The 19944-nt window shown below is 38.7% G+C and overlaps 1 protein-coding gene across 3 annotated transcripts in view; it reads right to left on the reverse strand.

The window, feature by feature from the left end:
* Nucleotides 1-1141: 1141 nt before the first annotated feature.
* The window catches only part of ATG2B (autophagy related 2B), a 71629-nt gene continuing 52826 nt past the window's right edge, over nt 1142-19944 (reverse strand). For 2 of the 3 annotated variants that reach the window (XM_014843459.3, XM_070514272.1), the window contains exons 35-42: nt 14954-15032; nt 14430-14637; nt 11983-12052; nt 11548-11630; nt 10807-10928; nt 10407-10561; nt 9298-9447; nt 1142-5980 (exon numbers count right to left, since the gene is read on the reverse strand). In XM_014843459.3, the coding sequence (XP_014698945.3) occupies nt 5750-5980; nt 9298-9447; nt 10407-10561; nt 10807-10928; nt 11548-11630; nt 11983-12052; nt 14430-14637; nt 14954-15032 (1098 nt within the window). In that variant the 3' untranslated portion in view covers nt 1142-5749. Of the gene's footprint in view, nt 5981-8278; nt 8353-9297; nt 9448-10406; nt 10562-10806; nt 10929-11547; nt 11631-11982; nt 12053-14429; nt 14638-14953; nt 15033-19944 lie in introns of all 3 variants that reach the window. The other variant, XM_070514271.1, reaches the window with a different exon arrangement.

The raw sequence follows: 19944 nt of genomic DNA on the forward strand, positions 1-19944 counted from the left end.
TACAATTGGGGAAGAGGCTGCTAACTTGCCTCTATTGGGTAAGGCCACGGATGCTGCTAAACCTCCCACAATGCACAGGACTGCCCCCACCATAGAGAATTATCCCGCCCCAAATGTCAAGAGTGCTAAGGCGGAGAGACCTGATTTAGCCCCATTCTCAGAGTTTGATTTAATTGGTGTTGAGTGGGGCCTGAGCTTCAGCATTAAAAAAAAAAGTCTCCAGGTGGTCTAACCCCTGCTTAGAGGATGTGGCAGAACTGAAGGAGCAGAGTGCCCGGCACCCAGCCAGGCGAGGGGACGGGGCTGGAGATGCGGGTGAAGAGATGGATCAGCAAGTTCATTCTGGCTCAAGTGTTCGAAGAGCCTTTAATCTGAATCTTTCAGCAAAATTCCTTTCTTAGTTTCCTAATCAGTGAAGAGTTTTTACTAATTTAGACAACTGCTCGAGTTCCTCTTACGTAAAGTCCTAGAATGAGCCTGGGCTTCGGGAGTCACACCAAGTGACCTTGAGCAAGTGTCTTGACCTCTCTGAACCTCAGTCTCCTCCTCTGGAAAACAGACACTATACTGAGTGCCTCTCAGAGGGGCCACGAGGTTATATAAAGAACACGCACAGTACCTAGCACACACTCAGTATCTCCCTCTCTTTCACAAAAGCCATGTGTGAAGTGTGACTTGTGCTTTTTCCCTGATTGCTCAAAGTGCACGGTTATACAGTGACATCTGTCACATCAAAACCTCCTTTAAAGTATTGTCTTTAAAAATAAGTATTTCTTTTAAATATTCCTTTTATAAGTAAAAACATTCCTCCAAACAGATTTATCAAGTATTTATCTAGGTCCCTAAGACCGAAACTACAAGATGTGCTTGCCACAAGTCTGCACTGTGGGGATAAGATAACTAATCTAGGGATTAATATCCCAAAGGGGGGAGGAGGGGCAAGTTTTAACATTATATGCCCTTAACGTCTCAGAAATGTAGCAGGCAGATATAAGGTTTGCGATCAGAAGTTCCAGGAGTGTGGAACACCGTTTTCCAATAACAGGATCTGACACAGCCCTGTCCCCCTCCCCACCAGGAAGTACTTTATCCAGGTTTTTGGAACAGTTCTCGGCGAAAGACAATAGTGTTTCAAGTCAACTCCAAAGGGTAAATATTTTAATTTTCTTCAAGAGTATTTCGTATTCTTAATTTCATAATACTTTAAATAATCAGAATAACAAGTTACAGTTCCACAAAAATACTCATACAGCATCAGTATTCTTAAAGTATTCACACATATCCATGATGAGCTTAACTGGGAAACTTAGCAGTGACAGTCAACGTGTACAAGGATGTTCTTTTGACTTGTGGTGACACCAGTTCAATGTCTACAACATGTCAGGAGGGACTAAGCTAAGAGCGAACTCGGGGCCCCTACCAAACTTCGCAGTGACAAAGCAAATAGTCCTGTGTGACCGACAAGCTATACAAACCGTGTAAGACAAATCCGACTAGAAATTGGGAGCTGCCATTTCATATGTACAAAACGCATGTGGAACAGCAAAGTCAACACATTTTTTACAGGAGGGCTGCTAGTCCAACCACCCGGGACATTAGAGACATCGGGGAGCCCACATCGCGCTCACAAGTTCTTGGAATCTGCGGAGAGCACTGGTGCTTACGTGAAGCAACGTGTGTGAAACCAAGGGGCCAAGAGTTATAGGAGGCGAAAATATCTAACACCTATGTTTTAAAGAACTGCTGACATTGCAAAATATGAATTGTTGAAACTCACTTAAATTTCTCGTCCCAAAAGCAGCCATCATGGTGGTGTGTTAGAATGCCTTTTCTTGCTCTGATTTGCAGGCACTACGATGAAAGGAAAATAGCTCTGATTTAAACTGGCTGACTTGCAACTGTGCATATAAAGTCTATTAAAGGGAACGTGCCTAGCATGATCCTGAAAATGGTGAGATAAAAATCGGCATTAAAGCACTCGATCATTCTTGTATGAAAAGACTGTATCTTCCAGTAAACAGAAATAAGATTTCTTGGTAATGAAAGAAATCTTTTTTTTTCCTTCATCATCTATACACTATGTAAATATCTTTCCTTTTTAACCTAAGACTCACAAATTTACATTTGATTTCTTCCATTCAATACCAATTGGTATGTCCAGTTGATGCATTCGCAGATACAAAAGAGCATCTTTGTGTTGCACAGTCCCTTACTTTCAAGGAACTTAAAGAACTTCATAGACATTCTCTCTAATGTCTTACGTAGCTCAGGAGGTTGTGAAGGGAAACGGGGAATAAGACTGCTCGCTACAGAACACCAGCCCGGCCACACTTCCCACAATCCTCAAGAATTACACCCAGTGCAGGTGTAAGAAAACTGAGGCAAAGTTAAATGATTTCTCTTAAGTCATGTAGCTTTTTACATACACGAAATTTAATGTTAAGACAATTGTTAATGCTGAAACCATTCGGTACCAGTGTGGATTCCTCATTTTAAATTGCTTAACTTCAGCTCCGCCTGCAGTCTGTCCCTCTGGTGAGAGTGCACGGGGTCAGAGAACCTGAATCGAACGACACCCGCGGAGACATGCCACCTCTGGACGAGCAGCCCCCGCAGGGCAGACGTGGTTGTGGCTGTTTGGAAACTGAACAGAGGCACTAAACCTACAGAACACAGTAAAAGGAATTCCCTTAAAACCTGGAAATACTTTAATAGCATTTAAAAGTGACGTGCGGCAGGAGGCAGGAAACACTGGTTTTTAGTATTTTTGCCATTTTGGGCCCACTGCTACAGGGGAAGATTTTTTTTCTTAAAGTGAATTTTGCATTATAAAAATACTGATGTTAAATAAATGTGCTTAAGTGGGAATCCAAATTGTACCCAAATTTTGTTAAAGCAAAAGTCTACTGCCACGATGTCTAGAAGAAACAGTGTATCACACAGATCCCAAAGGGCCAATGTGGAGTGGACATTTCACTTGTAGGTAAGAGCGATCTTAGGACAGACCAGAAGGGAAACTGTGGGGTCCAAATCAGCCCGCTTCCAGAGAAGACATCGCCATGGTCTTCACTGCCTTTACATTTGGGATGTAAGGTGGAGCTAACACCCTCTGCTAACACCATGTGCTCCGGATCTGGATCAAGCCTGCTCACCTGACTCCTTGGGGAGATGCCTACACGGACTCACGCAGTAACACCTGGACACGAGCAGTCTACTCCATTCAGAAGCATCACATCAAAAGTCCACCGCGCAGGCACTGTGGCCGTTCAGAAACGCATCCCTCTACGGGATCCAGGACGTAAAGGAGCCACAGCTACCGTGTGCGATGTGAGCGGAGAGCTCTCATTCAACAACGCCACCAGTCCGAGGTGTCACAGGTCCGAGGCACTCCACTGAGCATCACGTCCCATACCATTATTCACACACACATACACACACGCACACACGCCTAATCATCTGGAAAATCTCGGTGAGGCTTTGTCAGAAGAAACTCTTCATTTATGAGGCTTAGAGAAATTAAATGGCTTGGCCAAGTCATCTGCTGGATAAGTTATAGATCTGGCAACCCAAGGATCATGCTTAACACTCTTTGTGCTGTGTTGTTGCAACACAAAAGATATTTTTAAAAAAGAAAAAATTAGGGATATTTAATAATGCAGAAGTATTCAAATATATATAGGTCCTCCACAGAAACACCTCGAGTAAAGAGCATATTGGTTAAACTGACAATGAATACAGCCTGACGCTGAATCTTTCTGACACACAAGGTTTCTGTTCCCAAACATGGGTTCTATCAAGAGCAGGTGCAGGAGGGCAGAACAGAGAAGAGCCATGGAGATTACATTATAAAGCTATTTGTTTAAGTGGGGTTTATAAACTGATCTGTCAAAAGATGGGACCATTTGCAACTCAGACTACGAACAGGAGGATGATTGTTTCTCCCTATACTGTACCTAACCGAGCTTTAAGTATAACTATGGGAAATATATGTAAAAGTTAAAGAGAGAAGAACTTTTTCAGTTTGATTAATCATCATAGATAACACACAGAGCACGTTCCACTGTAAAGGAAAAGGAGAATACTGGGGTCGGTGCGCAGGGCAGTGAGGACGTGCCCCAGAGGCAGGCTTGACCCTTCACAGTAATAACCAGCGAGAGCTTGTGTTGACTCGGGGCCCACAGAGGGCTCCGGGCTCCAGTGGACTGGACAGAGTAACAAATGGTTCCGTGACGCCTAAACAGGCAGTTCCTCTGGGCACTGCCCTTTTAAGTTTTCCATCAGTTAAAAGGAAACAAAAGAAAATTAAATGCCATTTAACACAATTTTTATAAATTTTAAATGTTCAGATTTTTGGTTTACATTGCTTTCTTGTTTAGAGCTTTAGAGAACAACACTGACTCAACGTCATTTTCCAAACCCCAAACTGAAACGTAGTTCATTTTCCAAATCTACCTCGATGATACTCCCTCCACTTTAGAAAATGAGAAGTCATGTCACGCAGTTTTAAACAATGGATGAATACAAAGTCCTACGTTTTCTTTCTGCTGAATTAATCTACAGTCAGGGATTGGGTTTTTGAGAACAATTTCCCTCTCACTCCTAGGTAATGATTTACTTGATATTAACCAAAATCAATTTTGAGAAAGTGTTCCCAAGCATCTTGGGATAAATCGTAGTATTGCATCTATGAATATGCTCTAAGAAAAGCAAAATATTCAGGGAAGCATAAAACAATTTTACCTTTAAATAAAAATACTTTATTCATTCCTGACAGGTTATCAAAATGTACATTGTTAAGCAAGTAAAAACGGTACTTTGCAATAGTTAACTAGGGAATATTTGGAGGATTTTTGGTTAATTTTAGAGTAAAAACCACTTCCAATCTCCCTTTGCACACATTCCTAACAAGTTGCACTACACCTGCTTAAAATTGAACATACAATCTCTTGGGCCCCCGTTCATTATAGAATGCACGTTTTCATTTACATTTAAAATAAATGAAAGCTATTACATTTGAGTTACCTTCCTTTGCCAAAAACTTTCAGACTTCCTCCTTACATAAAGAATATAGCACAAGACTTGTATTAATGTAAAAACACATACACATACAGAGGATAAAGTGCAACACAACAGAACATGTCTGCGACATCCACCTTCTCAAACTCCCACAGGATTTTCTGAGCTCGTGGAAAGAATGCTGTTCTCGAGCAGCAACGATGCGAACAATGAGGTTATTTCCCTCACCGCTGTCTAGATTGAGCACCCCGCCTGCTCTGCTCTCCCTGTGGCTTCTCTCTCTCATTCTCAGTGAAAGTCTCAAAGCTGTGATTCTTTTTAAACCTTGAGAAAAATCAACTCCTTGGAGCCACATAAATAGTGCTTTCAAAGTGTTCAAATGTCTTTTAGCACTCTGTACTGTAAAAGGAGGTTTCCAATGACACCTTGTCTGCGACAAGGAGAACACAGTCACTTTAATAAAAGCAAGCATTCCACCAACTTGGCAGCAAAGGCTTTAAGGACTTTCGACACCAGCCACCAAACATTTCTACAGGCGAGTACCAAGCCAGCCCTAACATGCCAGAGGTTTGGTTGCGTGTTGTTTTCGATATTCAATTATTTAACTAAGAAATGCTTTTGTTCCTGAGATGAGCAAAATAAAATTAAACGAGTTCCCTCTAAAGCTGCCAATGGGCCACTATGCTCCTTGTCTCCACCCTCCTTATCTTCAGAAGGAACCGCCTCTGAAGCATCAGTCTTCCCCATGGCGCCATTTCTGTGACTCGTCTTGCCGAACATCTGGTCTAATTTGGTTTCTCATGCCACCTAACACGTTTGATGTTGCTTCTGTGGCAACAATCAGAGGTTTCACCACTGCTGGAGGAATCTGGCGCAGGACTTCGCCCACGGCGCCAGTAACCCCTCTGCTCTCGTGCTCTCGAGCTGCAGTTTCATAAATGGTCTGAGCCGTGTCTGTAATTCCCTGAAAGGGGAAAGTGGAGAAGAGCAAATTACTGGTCCGAAAACTCTCCAAATTACCCTATAACACACACTTTGGTAGACTTAATCAACATTATGTTTGTAACTAAACCAAAAAACCCTGCTTTTGAGATAACCCAGGATAGTTATTTTTATAACAAAATTCTAATTGTAATGGAAAGTAAGAGGCATTTATTATGATTTAGTATTCTGTTGTGACATGCGTGTGGAAGATGTAGCTACACTACAATTTCACGTAGGGAAGCTTACAGAAATATTTAATGAGCCAAGAGTAGCTTTTCTGGCATTATTCATCACTCTAGTTAAACATGGCACACAAAGCTTCTGGAATAAATAGAATCACTAAAAATCATGGTGATAGTTCCTTTGATTCAACTGTAACAAGAAAACCTAATTCTACTAAGCTCCAAAAAATTATTTAATTTGTTTTAAATTACTGGCTGTGTACTAGAAAAGATAAACTGGAACATTCAATTAAGATAAAAGGCTAAGTAGAACATTTTATTGGATTAAATAGAGAAAATTCTGAGAACATAAGGCAGGAACATGTTTCATAATTAGAACAAAGCTTCTGAAGCATGTTTTAATCTTTCCTATAACTGTAGAACGTTGAAATAACCATCACTGCTAGGCTTTACAGCTGACCATACAGATGTGCAGGTCAAGCCAAAGTGCTAAAACTTCACACTCGACTTTCAACTGTCTACCATTTGCCTAACTCAGAAATCCCTTAGGGGACACAACAGCTGTTCCATTGTGACTGTTTCAGTGAAGGGCACAGCACAAGGAACTCTGGGCTCCTCAGAGAAACCAAGGACCCTTGTCCTAATCCAGAATCTAGCCATCACTTTGACAAGCTAACAAGAGTATCATTTCTACCCAGCACAGCACGCAAAAACACGTAATACCGTAGGGCAAAAAAAAAAAAAAAATGAAGTCCAAAAGAACTAAAAAAAGAGGAAGTGCTATTGTTAAAACTATCTACAAGATAATAGCCAATAAGTGAAACCATGAATACAATGAAGAAAACGCTTACAATGTACACCTTTGCCCACATCATCTTCCTCCCCCCTCTCAGCTCCCCTCCCTAACCCATAAACAATAAACAGGTATTAGTTTATTATAACACAATGATTAACACCGCCAGATCTGGAGACAAGAGAAGTAAATTTAAATCTCCACTCCATCACTTAGCTGTGTGACCTCAAACATCCTTTAACTGGGGAATTAAAATACTGTGGTGATTGTTAGAACTAAATGAAATAATGCATCTACAGAGCTTGGCACAGTTTAGCAGGCACTAAGTGTTCATTAAATGATTCCTAGTTAACTCCTACTACCCTCACCACAACTCCCTGACTCCCACGAAACAGAATTATGTAAAGCAGGGGTCGGCAAACTCTCGGTAAAGAGCCCAATGTTAAATATTTGTGGGCCACATAGTCTCTGTTGTATGCTCTTTTTTTTTTTCTTTTTACAATCCTTTAAAAATTGTAAAAATCATTCTTAGCCAGAAGGCCCATATAAAAACAGGCCTGGGCCAGATCTGATCTGCAAGCCGTAGTCTGCAGACCGCTGATCTAAAGGATGAGCCTATCTGTGAAACACATGGGATGTTTTCTCTCGATCTTTGAGTTATTAACATCTACAAGGAAAAAGAAACTTACCAGCATTCAGGAACCTCTATTTAAAAGGGTCTTTAAAATAGAATTCAGATTGAGTCTCATCAAGCACACCTTACCTACATCCCAATCCTTGCCTACTCTTCTCCCCACACTCCCTTCATTCTTCACACTGACAGGGTTAGAGAAAGAGAACTCAACCTCAGACCCAGATACCTGGGCTCCAGCCCTGGCTCCACCACCGACTCGCCGCGTACACTGGGAGGCTGGCCCTGCTGAGCCTGCTTCCTCGTCTGTAATGGAGGAAGACCACCTATCTTTAAGAGTTACTATACACTTGCATGCAGTAAGCACACAAATATTTATTGTAAAATGAATGTAGATTAAATTAGGCAAGCATTGTGGGAATTGTGAAGTGCTACATGTCCAAGTGCTATCATATCCTGCTGCCAACTGCCTCTGCCATGCCTTAAACCCAGGACCATTTTTACGAACCTAATTTCTAACATGTCTGCTGATAACTGGTGCAACCCTGACATCTGTAGGAACCGGTCTGACTGGTGATTTTCTCTCATTCTCCTGACTAAATCTCTTTTTCAGAAAGGTGACCAGTGGTCTTGCCTTTATTTATCCACTAATCCATTTCTTAGGGGCCCTACCTCAGTGCTCTTCCCACCATTTGGGACCACAGAGGCTACTTTTGTCAGGTCAAGGCTGTCCTAGGCACTTCTGCCTGTCAGAATATGATGAAGAAAAGTATCTTTAACGAAATCCTAATAGACGAATCCTAAGTTAAATGACCTCAAACTTCATGTCATATTAAAAAGAATGTCAAAAAAGATTAAGACAGAGAATGCTCCCAACAACACCCATAAAGAACCAGGGTTCACTGGTGCAACTACACTGCAATTTGGCAATGCTTAATAAATGTCGAGATTCAAACAGTTACGAATCACCAATCCCACCCTTAACAACCTCTTGCACGTATGAACAAAGGGACATTTATATGAATATTCCTATCGCAGTATTTTAGGGGAAAAAATGGAAACTGTCCAACAGGACAATAAATAAATTATGCCATATTCATACAATGAAATACTATAAAATAGTTTAAATTAGATCTACATATATCAATACTGATAGATCTTGAAAGACAAGTTAACTGAATGAAATAAATAATACCATGTAGGTGAACTTTTAAAATATAAACAATATTTATGTTTTGCTTATAAATACATACTTACAACGATAAAACTATAAAAACACATACAGAAAAACTATATACCATCTTGAGGATATTGAAGGTATAGGAATGAGATCAAGGTGAGTGATTTACCTGAAAAGTTGTATTTCTAAACAAATCTGAGGTAAATACAGCAAAGTATAAAAAGTGTTAAATCCAGTGGGGAGAACACAGAGTTTGTTTCTATTATTCCTTGCTTGCTTCTGCCTGGAAGGAGAATCAGTCTTCTTTCGATCACTACTCTTCTCGTCACAACGTAGCCCTCTTCTCTTACCTCAAGCAGGCATCTGCACTCGCTATTGGTAGCAGATCCAAATCCACTCCCAGAGATTTCTTGGGAACAAACTCCAAAGATGGAATGCTCTTTAGATGAAAGCCAGGCAAGCAGGCAAAAGGCAAACTGCTTCGGGCTCGTCCACTCAAGTGCTCACTTACCTCTTTCACGACACTGTAGGCTTTGGCCACGCCTTCCCTCAGGTCTACCGGCTGGTGGGCTAACCGGTGATGAGGAAACCTTTTGATCTTCTTGGGCTCGATAGAAAGGGTACCAGGAGACACCATGTCATAAGCAGTCTCTGCTGCTGCCTGGGTCATTGTAACAGAAAGTAAGAAGCGAGTCAGAAGGAAGTCTGGAGAGCTGTGCTCCAACAGTGCACTTCCTACAGGGAGTGAGGAAGAACAGAGGGGCTCACACGCCCTGACACTGCACTTCTGCAGTGTTTGAATTCCTTACAACAAGAATTTATTACTTTTATAACAAGAACATTAAAAAGCGTGCATTAAAAACTAATATCTGGATTGAGCTGATTTTTCAGGCCCTCCTCAGTCCTCTGAGAACACTCTCCATGTTACCAGGTTAGTCAAGAACCCACGGTTTGGGGCCGGCCCCGTGGCCAAGTGGTTAAGTTCGCATGCTCTGCTTCGGCGGCCCAGGGTTTTGCCAGTTCAGATCCTGGGCAAGGACATGGCACCGCTCATCAGGCCACACTGAGGCAGCATCCCACATAGCACAACCAGAGGCACTCACAAGTAGAATCTACAACTACGTACTTGGGGGCTTTGGGGAGAAAGAATTAAAAAAAAAGAAGATCTGCAACAGTTGTTAGCTCAGGTGCCAATCTTTAAGCAACAAAAACAAAAAAAAGAATGCACGGTCTGTGAACAACTGGATAAGGTCAATTGGTGCTTAATACTTAATATAACAAACTTTCATACAACTATTATTTGATCTATAATGCTTTCTTTACATTTAGCTATGATCTTTCCATATAATGGTGAAATAAATCCTTGACTAACTTAATGGTTATAATTTACCTGAAACAGGCAAACAAATTTGATACTGTATTCCACTGTTTTATTCTACTCAAAATATAACACTGGACAGCTAAGCAACAAAAAAAGAATGTTATTAAATCATTGCAAATAAAATATGTACTCTCAACATTTTGTACATTTTCACACTATGATTTTAAAACAAAATAACCCAACGACTTTACAACGGCACTTCCTCTTCGTGTAGATCAAGGTAGCGCATGGAGAGATACCTGTATGGTTTGAACCATTCTGTTGGTGAGTTCCAGAGCAGCCATGGCTGTTGAGGTGCCGAAGGAGGCAGCGCCTCTCTGAAATCCTCTGACGATGCGACCATCCTTCCGGTACTGCTCTATTGGTAACCAGACCAAGTCCTTTAGGCCTTGCACTATAACAAGAATCGACACACAGAAATCAATAGGAGGATGGAGCTCAGATCTCTGCTATCATCCTAACCCTGGGGTTTTTAACCCCTGAAATGGCAGGTGAAGTTTTGTATGTATGTCTACACTTGTAGGCTTTCTAGAAAGATGGTCGTCACATAGACTCTCAAAGGCATCCATAACCCCAAAAGGGTTAAGAAACGCAGATCAGGCAAAATAAATTATCTTTTGATTAAAAAAGAAAACTCACCTAATTGTACTAGTGAATGCATAGGCCCAACACCTCCTAGGATTCCTGGTAGTTGGTTCTTCTTAATGTCAGTAAGCCATTCAGTGATTGCATATGAGAGTAGTTTGTCAACACCTAGCAAACTAGAGAAAATGACTATTAGTATATAGGAAGGAGAAAGAAACTTATAGGTTTAGATAAGTTTGGGGGATTTTTTTTTTTTTACTTAAGACAAAAAAATTTACAAATTACAAGAACATTACAGACATTCGATCTGAATATATACATACATACACACACACACACACACACATATAATCCATACGTAATGGTAATAATTTCTACAAGACTTAGGTAATATGTATAAGTGCGTTTCTCCACTGTTCTTATTTCTTGAACATCTAAAGCTCTTGCATAGGATTAACTCAACATCTATAAATTGCCACATGGTTCTTAGCTACTAAGAATTACTACCTTGTGAACTTCTGGTCTTTTCACTAAATAAGCTAATTTACAACTTTGGGAAACTTTTAAAAATATAACTATAGCTATTTTTGAAAAATACTACTCTGTCCAAACTACTTCTACTCTCTCAGGATAAAAATTAGCCCCTAATCAGTAAGAATCCTCTGAAAATGAGCTCTCTGCAGACAATACTGTAAAATAATTAAATTATATATGCCTGCTAAGAAAACTCAATTTGTAAATTGCTGTAAACTTTAGCAACTACACCTTACAGCCTCATATAATAAATCAACCTACCCGTGTCGATAGAAAAGCCTCTTCAGCTTTAGTTCAGAGCAGTTTAACTGGGCCAGACCAATCAAAATCCCGGCTAATGTACCCTTTAAAATTAAAAAAAGGCCAGATTAATCTGTAAATCGAGAGATTTAACATTTAAAATGGTTGTTATTTGGCAAAGTCAAAGCAATATTCACTAATGAGGCTAAAACACTTAAAATATTTACAGCAAAAAAATACATATTTTATAATATGTATGACCCAATTTATATCAAATTTTACTCATGAGATCTTAATGATGTTTAATTTACTTCAAAAACAGAATTCAATTTTAAAATCTTGCACTTCATTTCAAATATATATATTAACCATGACAGAAAAAAGTTTTAAAACTTTAGTTCATGAGAAAAACAAATGAGATAATTTGTAGAGTACATCTGTGCCACGTTTCCAAACCTGATCCATTGATACGTGTTTGCCGTGATAATCAAGTCGAATAGGAACTTCCGATGTGAATCTAAATTCTCTGAAGATAAAGAAAGGAGGGGAGTTATTTATATTCAAAATTACTAATAGTTGAAATTAGATATAAATTAATTTGTTCAACTGGAGAATAAAAACAAAACCACACAATACGTAATGTGAATATCTTAAGGTCTAAATAAAGGAAAATGTCTTTTAGCTCTACCTTTTCTTAAGGTAATATAACAAAAACCAATGTTAATCAGCTTATAAATTGTATTTATTTTATATTTAAATTTTTTCACAAAAGCCTTTTCCTAGTTTACTAAATTACGTTTACCTTAGAAAAATTTATTCTGGCAGATATTCTCAATTCATACAGAAAACAAACTAATAAAAACAACCTTTAGGATTAAACCAAAGAGTGTAATCACTACCAAGAAGTAAAAAAGAGAAGAGGTAAGGTATTTGTTTTAGCTCCATGACGAAGCAGAGAGCCAGAAAACCTGGACATGAATCCCAGTTTTGTCCGTTGTATGGGATGCAATCCCGGGCAAGGAACTTAAACTCTCCGAGCCTGAATGTCTCCTCAGCAAATTTACAAAAGACCACCTACAGTGATGAATTTCAGTGAGCATGCTTGAAATTAATGCTTGTAAGTAAGACACTGACACACAAATAATGGGAATTCTGTGAGAATGAAACTGAATCATACACCGATGGTACATATACGTCAAACAAAAGGAGCGGGGTTTCAAAAGCTGGACTGTAAACTGGAACTTGAAAAACATTTTTTCTACAGAATAATGTCAGCGGTTACATCCTGAGCCACCCCACAGAAGTCCACTTAACCTACAGTGAAATGGAAATGCTGTATTTCCACCAACCACTACGAGAAGCCTGGATCCCAGGTCACCCCGCATCTTCCGAATATGCATCTCCATCCGGCTCTCTGAGCCAAAGCCCCTCGACACCCGCCTCTTCCTTCCTCATTCTTTTTTCTTTATGGCACATATTAGCACAAATCCTATATTTTCCTTACTTGTAAGCTCAGTTAAATAGGGATTTTTCTCTACTTTATTCACTGTGCCTTGAACAAAACCGAGCACACACATAGTAAGTGCTCAATAAATATTTGTGGAATGCATAAATGTTTGGCAGTGGGAGGGGAGGGACTATTATGCCATCATTTGGAAAATGCACTGAATGTGAGATTAAGACTGTGTTCTAGCCCTGGCTCGGCCACGAACTAATTGTGTGGTCTTGAGCAAGTCACCTCAGCTCTCTAGGCCTTAACTTCCTCATCTGTAAAGTGAGTGATTTGGACTATATCACTGACAACCATCCCAGGGTCCTGGACCCCCTAAGAGCTTTTGAGAATAGAAACAGAAATCTATAAGCTATTTTGAATAGTTTAATGAGAAAAATTAACATGGTACCTAAGTAAGTTAAGAAACGCTACATAAGCTGATTAAAAAGTGTCAATTTCTTTGCTTTCAGGCCAGAATTGTAACAATTCAATTTTCTTTATATTGGTTAACTGGTGTTTACAAAAAACCAAATCGGTAGTTTATATGTGATTAATACAAAATGAGAACTCAAATTATTACTTAGGACATACAATTTTTTTGGTAGAAAAAATTTTCTAAAATAAAAAGATCAATGTGGGAAAATGATAAAAGAGGTTCTTCTTTTGCGGTGAAAAGGTTTAGAATCCCCAAAAGATCCTCTATCCCAGGATTTTTCTAATTCTCATATTCTATTATTTTTCTCTATTTTCATCAGCATACAAGGTATTTAAACATGAAAACACTTTAAAATAATTATTCTGCCCACTTTGGGCCACAACTAAAGTCTAACCTCAGATCTGAGAGGGAAAGACAGAATTTGGGGACCAGTGATGTCAATGGGAGACGAACACAGAAAACCAGGGAAGGAGCTCATTGTCCTCACAACACAAGTGGCTTTGATCTTCAGCCCTTCTCCTTCCAACAGAGGCAAGGCTCCATCCCTACTGGCAAGAGTTGGGAAAGAAAGAAGACGGGAAGAATACATGGGTCTGGAAACGAGGGATAAACTCCAACAGGTATAGGAAGGGTCACGAATGACACGACAGTGAAGAGGAAGGGCAGAAAGAGAAAACTAGATAGAAAATACTCATAAAGGAAAAGGCAGGAATGCCAAAGTTGAGGGGAAGAGAGGGACAGAAGGAAGAAAAAAGGAAGAAGCTAAGAGGAAAAGGAAATTCCTACCACACTTCTGAACCAAGGTTACTATGTGTAAATGACACGTGCCATGTAGGTGAGGACCACATACAAATAAATACACCAGTTGATTATTTGACACTGCAAAGAAAAGCTGGTGTAACCTCATGATTACCAGTACACAAATCTTCAAAACTCTAAAATCACTTCATTTGTTATCAAAATTAAATTATTTACCTAAAAAACACAGGCTGATCAGTAAATGATGCTTCTTCAGTTGAGAAGTCCTTCTCTTCCTCTCCATTAACCACTTCCACAGAATTGGCACTACCATTTTGGGAAGGGAGCTTTGGCCCAGGGAAAGAAAGAACTAGATTTGGTTCCTTCGAGGTGCTTAAATGCCTTGGCAGACTGCAGGTGACATCAGCTCCAGGAGACCTTTTAACTGAAAATGTAATGTGCACATTTAAAAAATTAGCTATGTTTCTTTAGAGAAACCGTTTAAATCAATCTAGATTTAACTAGTTTTGCTACACTTCCTTTAATAAACACAATTACTACTCCAGAGAAAATTGACTTTCACCTTTTAAATTATTACTTTTACATAAACTATATTTGCATAATTTAACAAAAATAAACAGAGAATACATTTATGTAATTGACAATAACAATTGTAAGTGTATTCTCTAAAAGGCCTCACAACAGTCAAAATCAACCCAAAGACCTGTTGTAGACTCTTTCAAACTACACATATTTAATACCTTCTGGATCTGGGGCCGTCAGCAACTCCACTTCTGTAGAAAGACTTGTGAAGAAATCTTTCAGGAAAAACAAGGCATCCTAAAATTAAGAGACATAATTATAACTAAAAGGGGGGGAAAAGGTACGTTTATTTCTAAAGTTATGAAACAACGTATCTTAAAGTCTCATATTTTACTCATTATTCAAATACAGTGATAATTTACTGAGTCCTTACTACGTCAGGCATTGGCTCTATTCTCAATCCCTTCTCTCTCTTCCCCCCACCACACACATACACACACACACACACACACACACACACACTCTCACTCTTCACTGTTAATTGTCACAACTTTATGTGAAAATTAATTTACAGATGCAAAAATTAAGACAGAGAAGTTAAAAATTACAAAACTAGGAAGGATTTCTAAATCAAAGCACATTTTAAGTTTTCTTAGAAACAGCGTTTTTATTTGGCATGAGTCCTCATTCTAAATTGGTAACGGTAATGTTACTAACAATAGTAGTAGCAGCAAGCATGTACTGAGCATTTGCCACGTGCCTTAAAAGTTCTTAAACCCTTACTCCTGCTTTACCACTGTTACACTGCCTTAATACATTTTATTCATTAGACATCATATTCAAAATAAAAATTAAAAACAAATAAAATCACCCATGCAGTGCAGTCTCTTCTAAAATTATATAATTACAAACAAAAATCTATGGATCTGTCTTGATGCTGTACATGCAAGCCATATTTGCCTGTTATTAGCAGCTTCATTTTGCCTACCTCACTCAAACTAACAAGTTCATCTTGGAGAATACGAAAATTAAATGCCTGAACCTGTTCTTTCTTATTCTTCCCTCCTATTTTAACAATTCTAAATTAATACAAAATACTAACACTGCACCAAAAATGATGTGCAGGTGAATCACAAAGTCACAATATTGGGTAGCACAGCAACTTTGATCATTCCAAAGGATCTGATCGACTACTGATCACATCTATCAGAAGTATATATAAATGACGTCAGTTAGAAAGGTACTTTTCTAAGTAACACGACATATGGGAAACTGAGGGATGGGACTGAAGAGCAAGCAGGTAGTTTCAACAGTATTGGAAATACTCTGGTTCTGCAGTAGGGTAGTGGATTCACGAATTGTTCATTATATTATTATGCTTTACACATATATATTTATGTATATATCTTATACATTATTTACATGATACACATTTATTATATATTACTGTCTGTGTGTGTATATATATCTCTCTCAAATACTAATGGTGAGAAATAGTATATAACATGTTATTCTTTGGCCACTAGATGGTGATATTTTAATGCTATAAATGTTTTGACTCCATGACTGCCTTCAAAAAAAAACAGAGAAAATTCCAGGTGTAAAGTTGCTCTTTAAAAAAAAGGAAAACTAAAGAAACAGTACTTTGTACTACAAATGCACAAAACAACAGACAAAGGGATACTATTCATCAGCTTTTCAAAATGTTCTCAGAATTTTTGATTTTGGTATTGATGCTAAACTCTTTATAATTCAATAAGACAAACAACTTAATTTTCAAACTAGCATCCCAAGGACTCTTCACAAAAGAAGATATACAAATAGCAAATAAGCAGGTGAAAAGATGCTCAGCATCATTAGTCATCAGGGAAATCCAAATTAAAACCATAATGACCACCAGGTAAAACAGCTAAAATTAAGACAATACCAAGTGTGGTGAGAGTGCGAGGCAGCCGCAGCTCTCATCTGTCACGGTGGGAAAGCACAACGGTACAAAACTGTGAAAAACTCTCTGGCAGTTTCTTACGATAAACACACATCTACCCTATGCCTCAGAAATCCTGTTTATACATACATATTTTGTTGTGAGTGTCCACCAATTCCAATTCCTAGCAACCCTGTGGACATCCTGGTCTCTCCACGCCATCCTCTCCCCTTCCAGCACTGTATCAGACAATGCTCCACTGCTATTCAAACATTTTTTTCACGGCCAATTTTTTGGAAATGAGGGTCCAGGTTCTTCCTCCTAGTCTGTCTAGTCTGGAAGCTCCACTGAAACCTGTCCACCATGGGTGACCCTGCTGGTATTGAAATACCGGTGGAATAGCTTTCAACATCACAGCAACACGTAGCCACCACAGTATAACAGTTGACAGATAGGTCGTGTGGTTCCCTGACCGGAAAACGAACCCAGGCTGCGGTGGTGGGAGTGCTGAATCTTAACTGCTAGACCACCAGGGCTAGCTATATATATATTATATATATAATATATAGATATATTTACCCAAGAAAAATAAAAACATATGTCCATTAAAAAAAGACATACACAAATTTCATAACAGCTTTACTCATAACAGCCAAAAACAAGAGAAATCCAAATGTAACTCAGCAAGTAAATGGATAAACGAATTGTGGAATATCCAATGAAATACTACCCAACGATAAAAATGAATAGCTGATACATGCTACAACATAGATGAATCTAACAAACATAATGTTGAGCACAGGAAGCCAGATACAATTTCATTTATATGAGGGTGTGGAACAGGAAGAGCTAATCTATGGTGACAGAAATGATTTAAATGGTTGCTTTGGGGTGGTAGAGACAGTCTACAAAAGGACATGAGGGGACTCTGAAAGGTACAGAAAACGTTGTATATTGCAATTGATGTAGTAGTTACTTAAGTGTATATATCTGTCAAGCTCAAGTTGTACACTTAATTCTGTGCATTTTATTATATGCAAATTATACCTCAATACAATTTTTTAAAATTTAAAAAAATTGGTTTATTATTTATGCTAAACTTTGACTATAAAAGTTATTTCTAGCTTTAAAGTCCTATGATAGAGGATATTAATAGTGCAATAGGATGAAGTGTTAAAAGAATTATTTTTCATGTCATACTCAGGCAATTAAGCCACTATGCTGAAAAACTGCAAATGTGCAAACTGGCACTGCTACATATTCATCATTTCCAACCTCAGCTGACACCTACTTATCTTACCAGAATGGTCTCACATCACATCTCACAACCCGAATCAGGCCTTCAACGCCTTTACAAAAATCTCACGTAGCTGACTGCACAGCATTCCTGAAGACCTTTCCTGATCACCCCTCACTCCGCAAACTCCCGGCCTGCTTAGGAGCCCTGCTCTGTGGGTCACATCTTTATGCCTTTCTTATCACTTGTCTTTATCACAGGATGTTAAAATGATCTGTTTTATGGCGGTCTCCCCACTACACAGAGCTCTTTGAGGATGAGAATGTTTATTCATGTTTGTATCCCCAGTATCCTAGTACAGAACCTGGGACAAGGTTGGCATTCAGCAAATGCTTTGGAATTAACATATCTTCCCCCTACACTGCTTTCTGAGCAGTACAATACTAAAATGAACACAAGACTAGGAGAGTCAGGAAATCAGGCCCTTCACACTTCGGATCTCAAACTGCCTGGTTACATGACCTCCATCATCCACTGCCATGCCCCCTCCCCACCCCCTCCATGGAAATCACTCCATCTGCCTAGTTTCCTCCCTACCCTACATGCTGGGCACGCCAGGCTTTGGAAGCAATTGCACTGAGCTTCAACAGTAATGCAGCTTTTTAAAAACATGAGAAACCAATGTGTTGCTTTCATACTTACTGTCTTTGATCCAGTTAAGATAAAGTCAGAGATATGCTTGGTAAAAAAATATATTACTCAAAGCATTATCATTCATCAACTGACTTCTTTTCAAAAGAAAAAACAAAGAACACAAATATTTGGCTTTCTGTTCAGATAACCATTGTCTATCTCAAAATATGTATGTCAATCTTACAAGATGCAAACCAGGCACGCTGTTTTTGTATGGTAATATACCTCAGTGAGGCTTAGATATTTGTAGCATAGCTTTGTTTTCCTAGGTTTCATATCTTGGGGAATTATTTCCCATTCCTCCTCAGTTCAGTCATAACATTTATTTCCCTGACTGTTTTCTCTAAGATTAATATTTCCCCATTTTAAAATCATAATGCTTTATAGTTGTAAAGAAGAAATTAAGCTCAACATTCAAAAAAAAAAAGTCTATTAAAGAAAATTAGGCTTGCTAAGTCTGGTAAAGTCACGCCATAAAGATGTAGCTTGCTCACACTGGTGATTTCCACAGATCGAACTTCCCATAAATACTTCATCATATTACTACTAGGCCAATGTATGGATAAATTAAATTAAAACATGGGGATCAAAAGATGTTCTTCTCATAATGAGAAAACATAACTCTAAAGCACTCACTGGCGAGTCTGAGCCAGCCCAGAAGCTACAGATATTAAGATAAAGTTGGGCTAAACGTCTGTGCTTCACAATATATTTTTTCTGCTATTTTGTTTACAGTATAAATGCTATTTAAGCTTATTCCTAAAATATCTGTTACTTATTTAAATAACAAATCAACATAAATAAATGAATAAAGAGGACAGATTAGTGGTTACCAGAGAGGAAGGGAGTTAGGGGTGGGCGAAAGGGGTAAAGGGGCACATATGTATGGTGCTGGATCTAAATTAGACTATTGGTGGCGAGCACGATGCAGTCTATACAGAAACTGATAAATAATAATGTACACCTAAAATTATACAATGTTATAAACCATTATGACCTCAATAAAATAACTGAAAAAAATGAAGAAAACCATAAAAAAATAAGTAACAAATCAATATTATTTAAGCAAATGAATAACATCAACCCACATATTTCTACTTCCAAACCTGAGCTCACACCAATATGAGGTATGACAGGAGGGTTTTGTTATTTCAAAAGCAGATTATTTTAAAAACTTCATTTATTTTCTTCAGTTGTTACATGCTTCATTAATAACAGTAAGAGTTAACGCTGATCTTTAACACTGCATGCCAGGCACCAAGCTAAATGTTTTACATATACGTCTCATTTAATCCCCATTTTTTAAAAAAAATGATGCTACTGGGGCTGGCCCCGTGGCCGAGTGGTTAAGTTCG

Source organism: Equus asinus, chromosome 7, assembly GCF_041296235.1.
Source record: "Equus asinus isolate D_3611 breed Donkey chromosome 7, EquAss-T2T_v2, whole genome shotgun sequence".
NCBI lineage: Eukaryota > Metazoa > Chordata > Mammalia > Perissodactyla > Equidae > Equus > Equus asinus.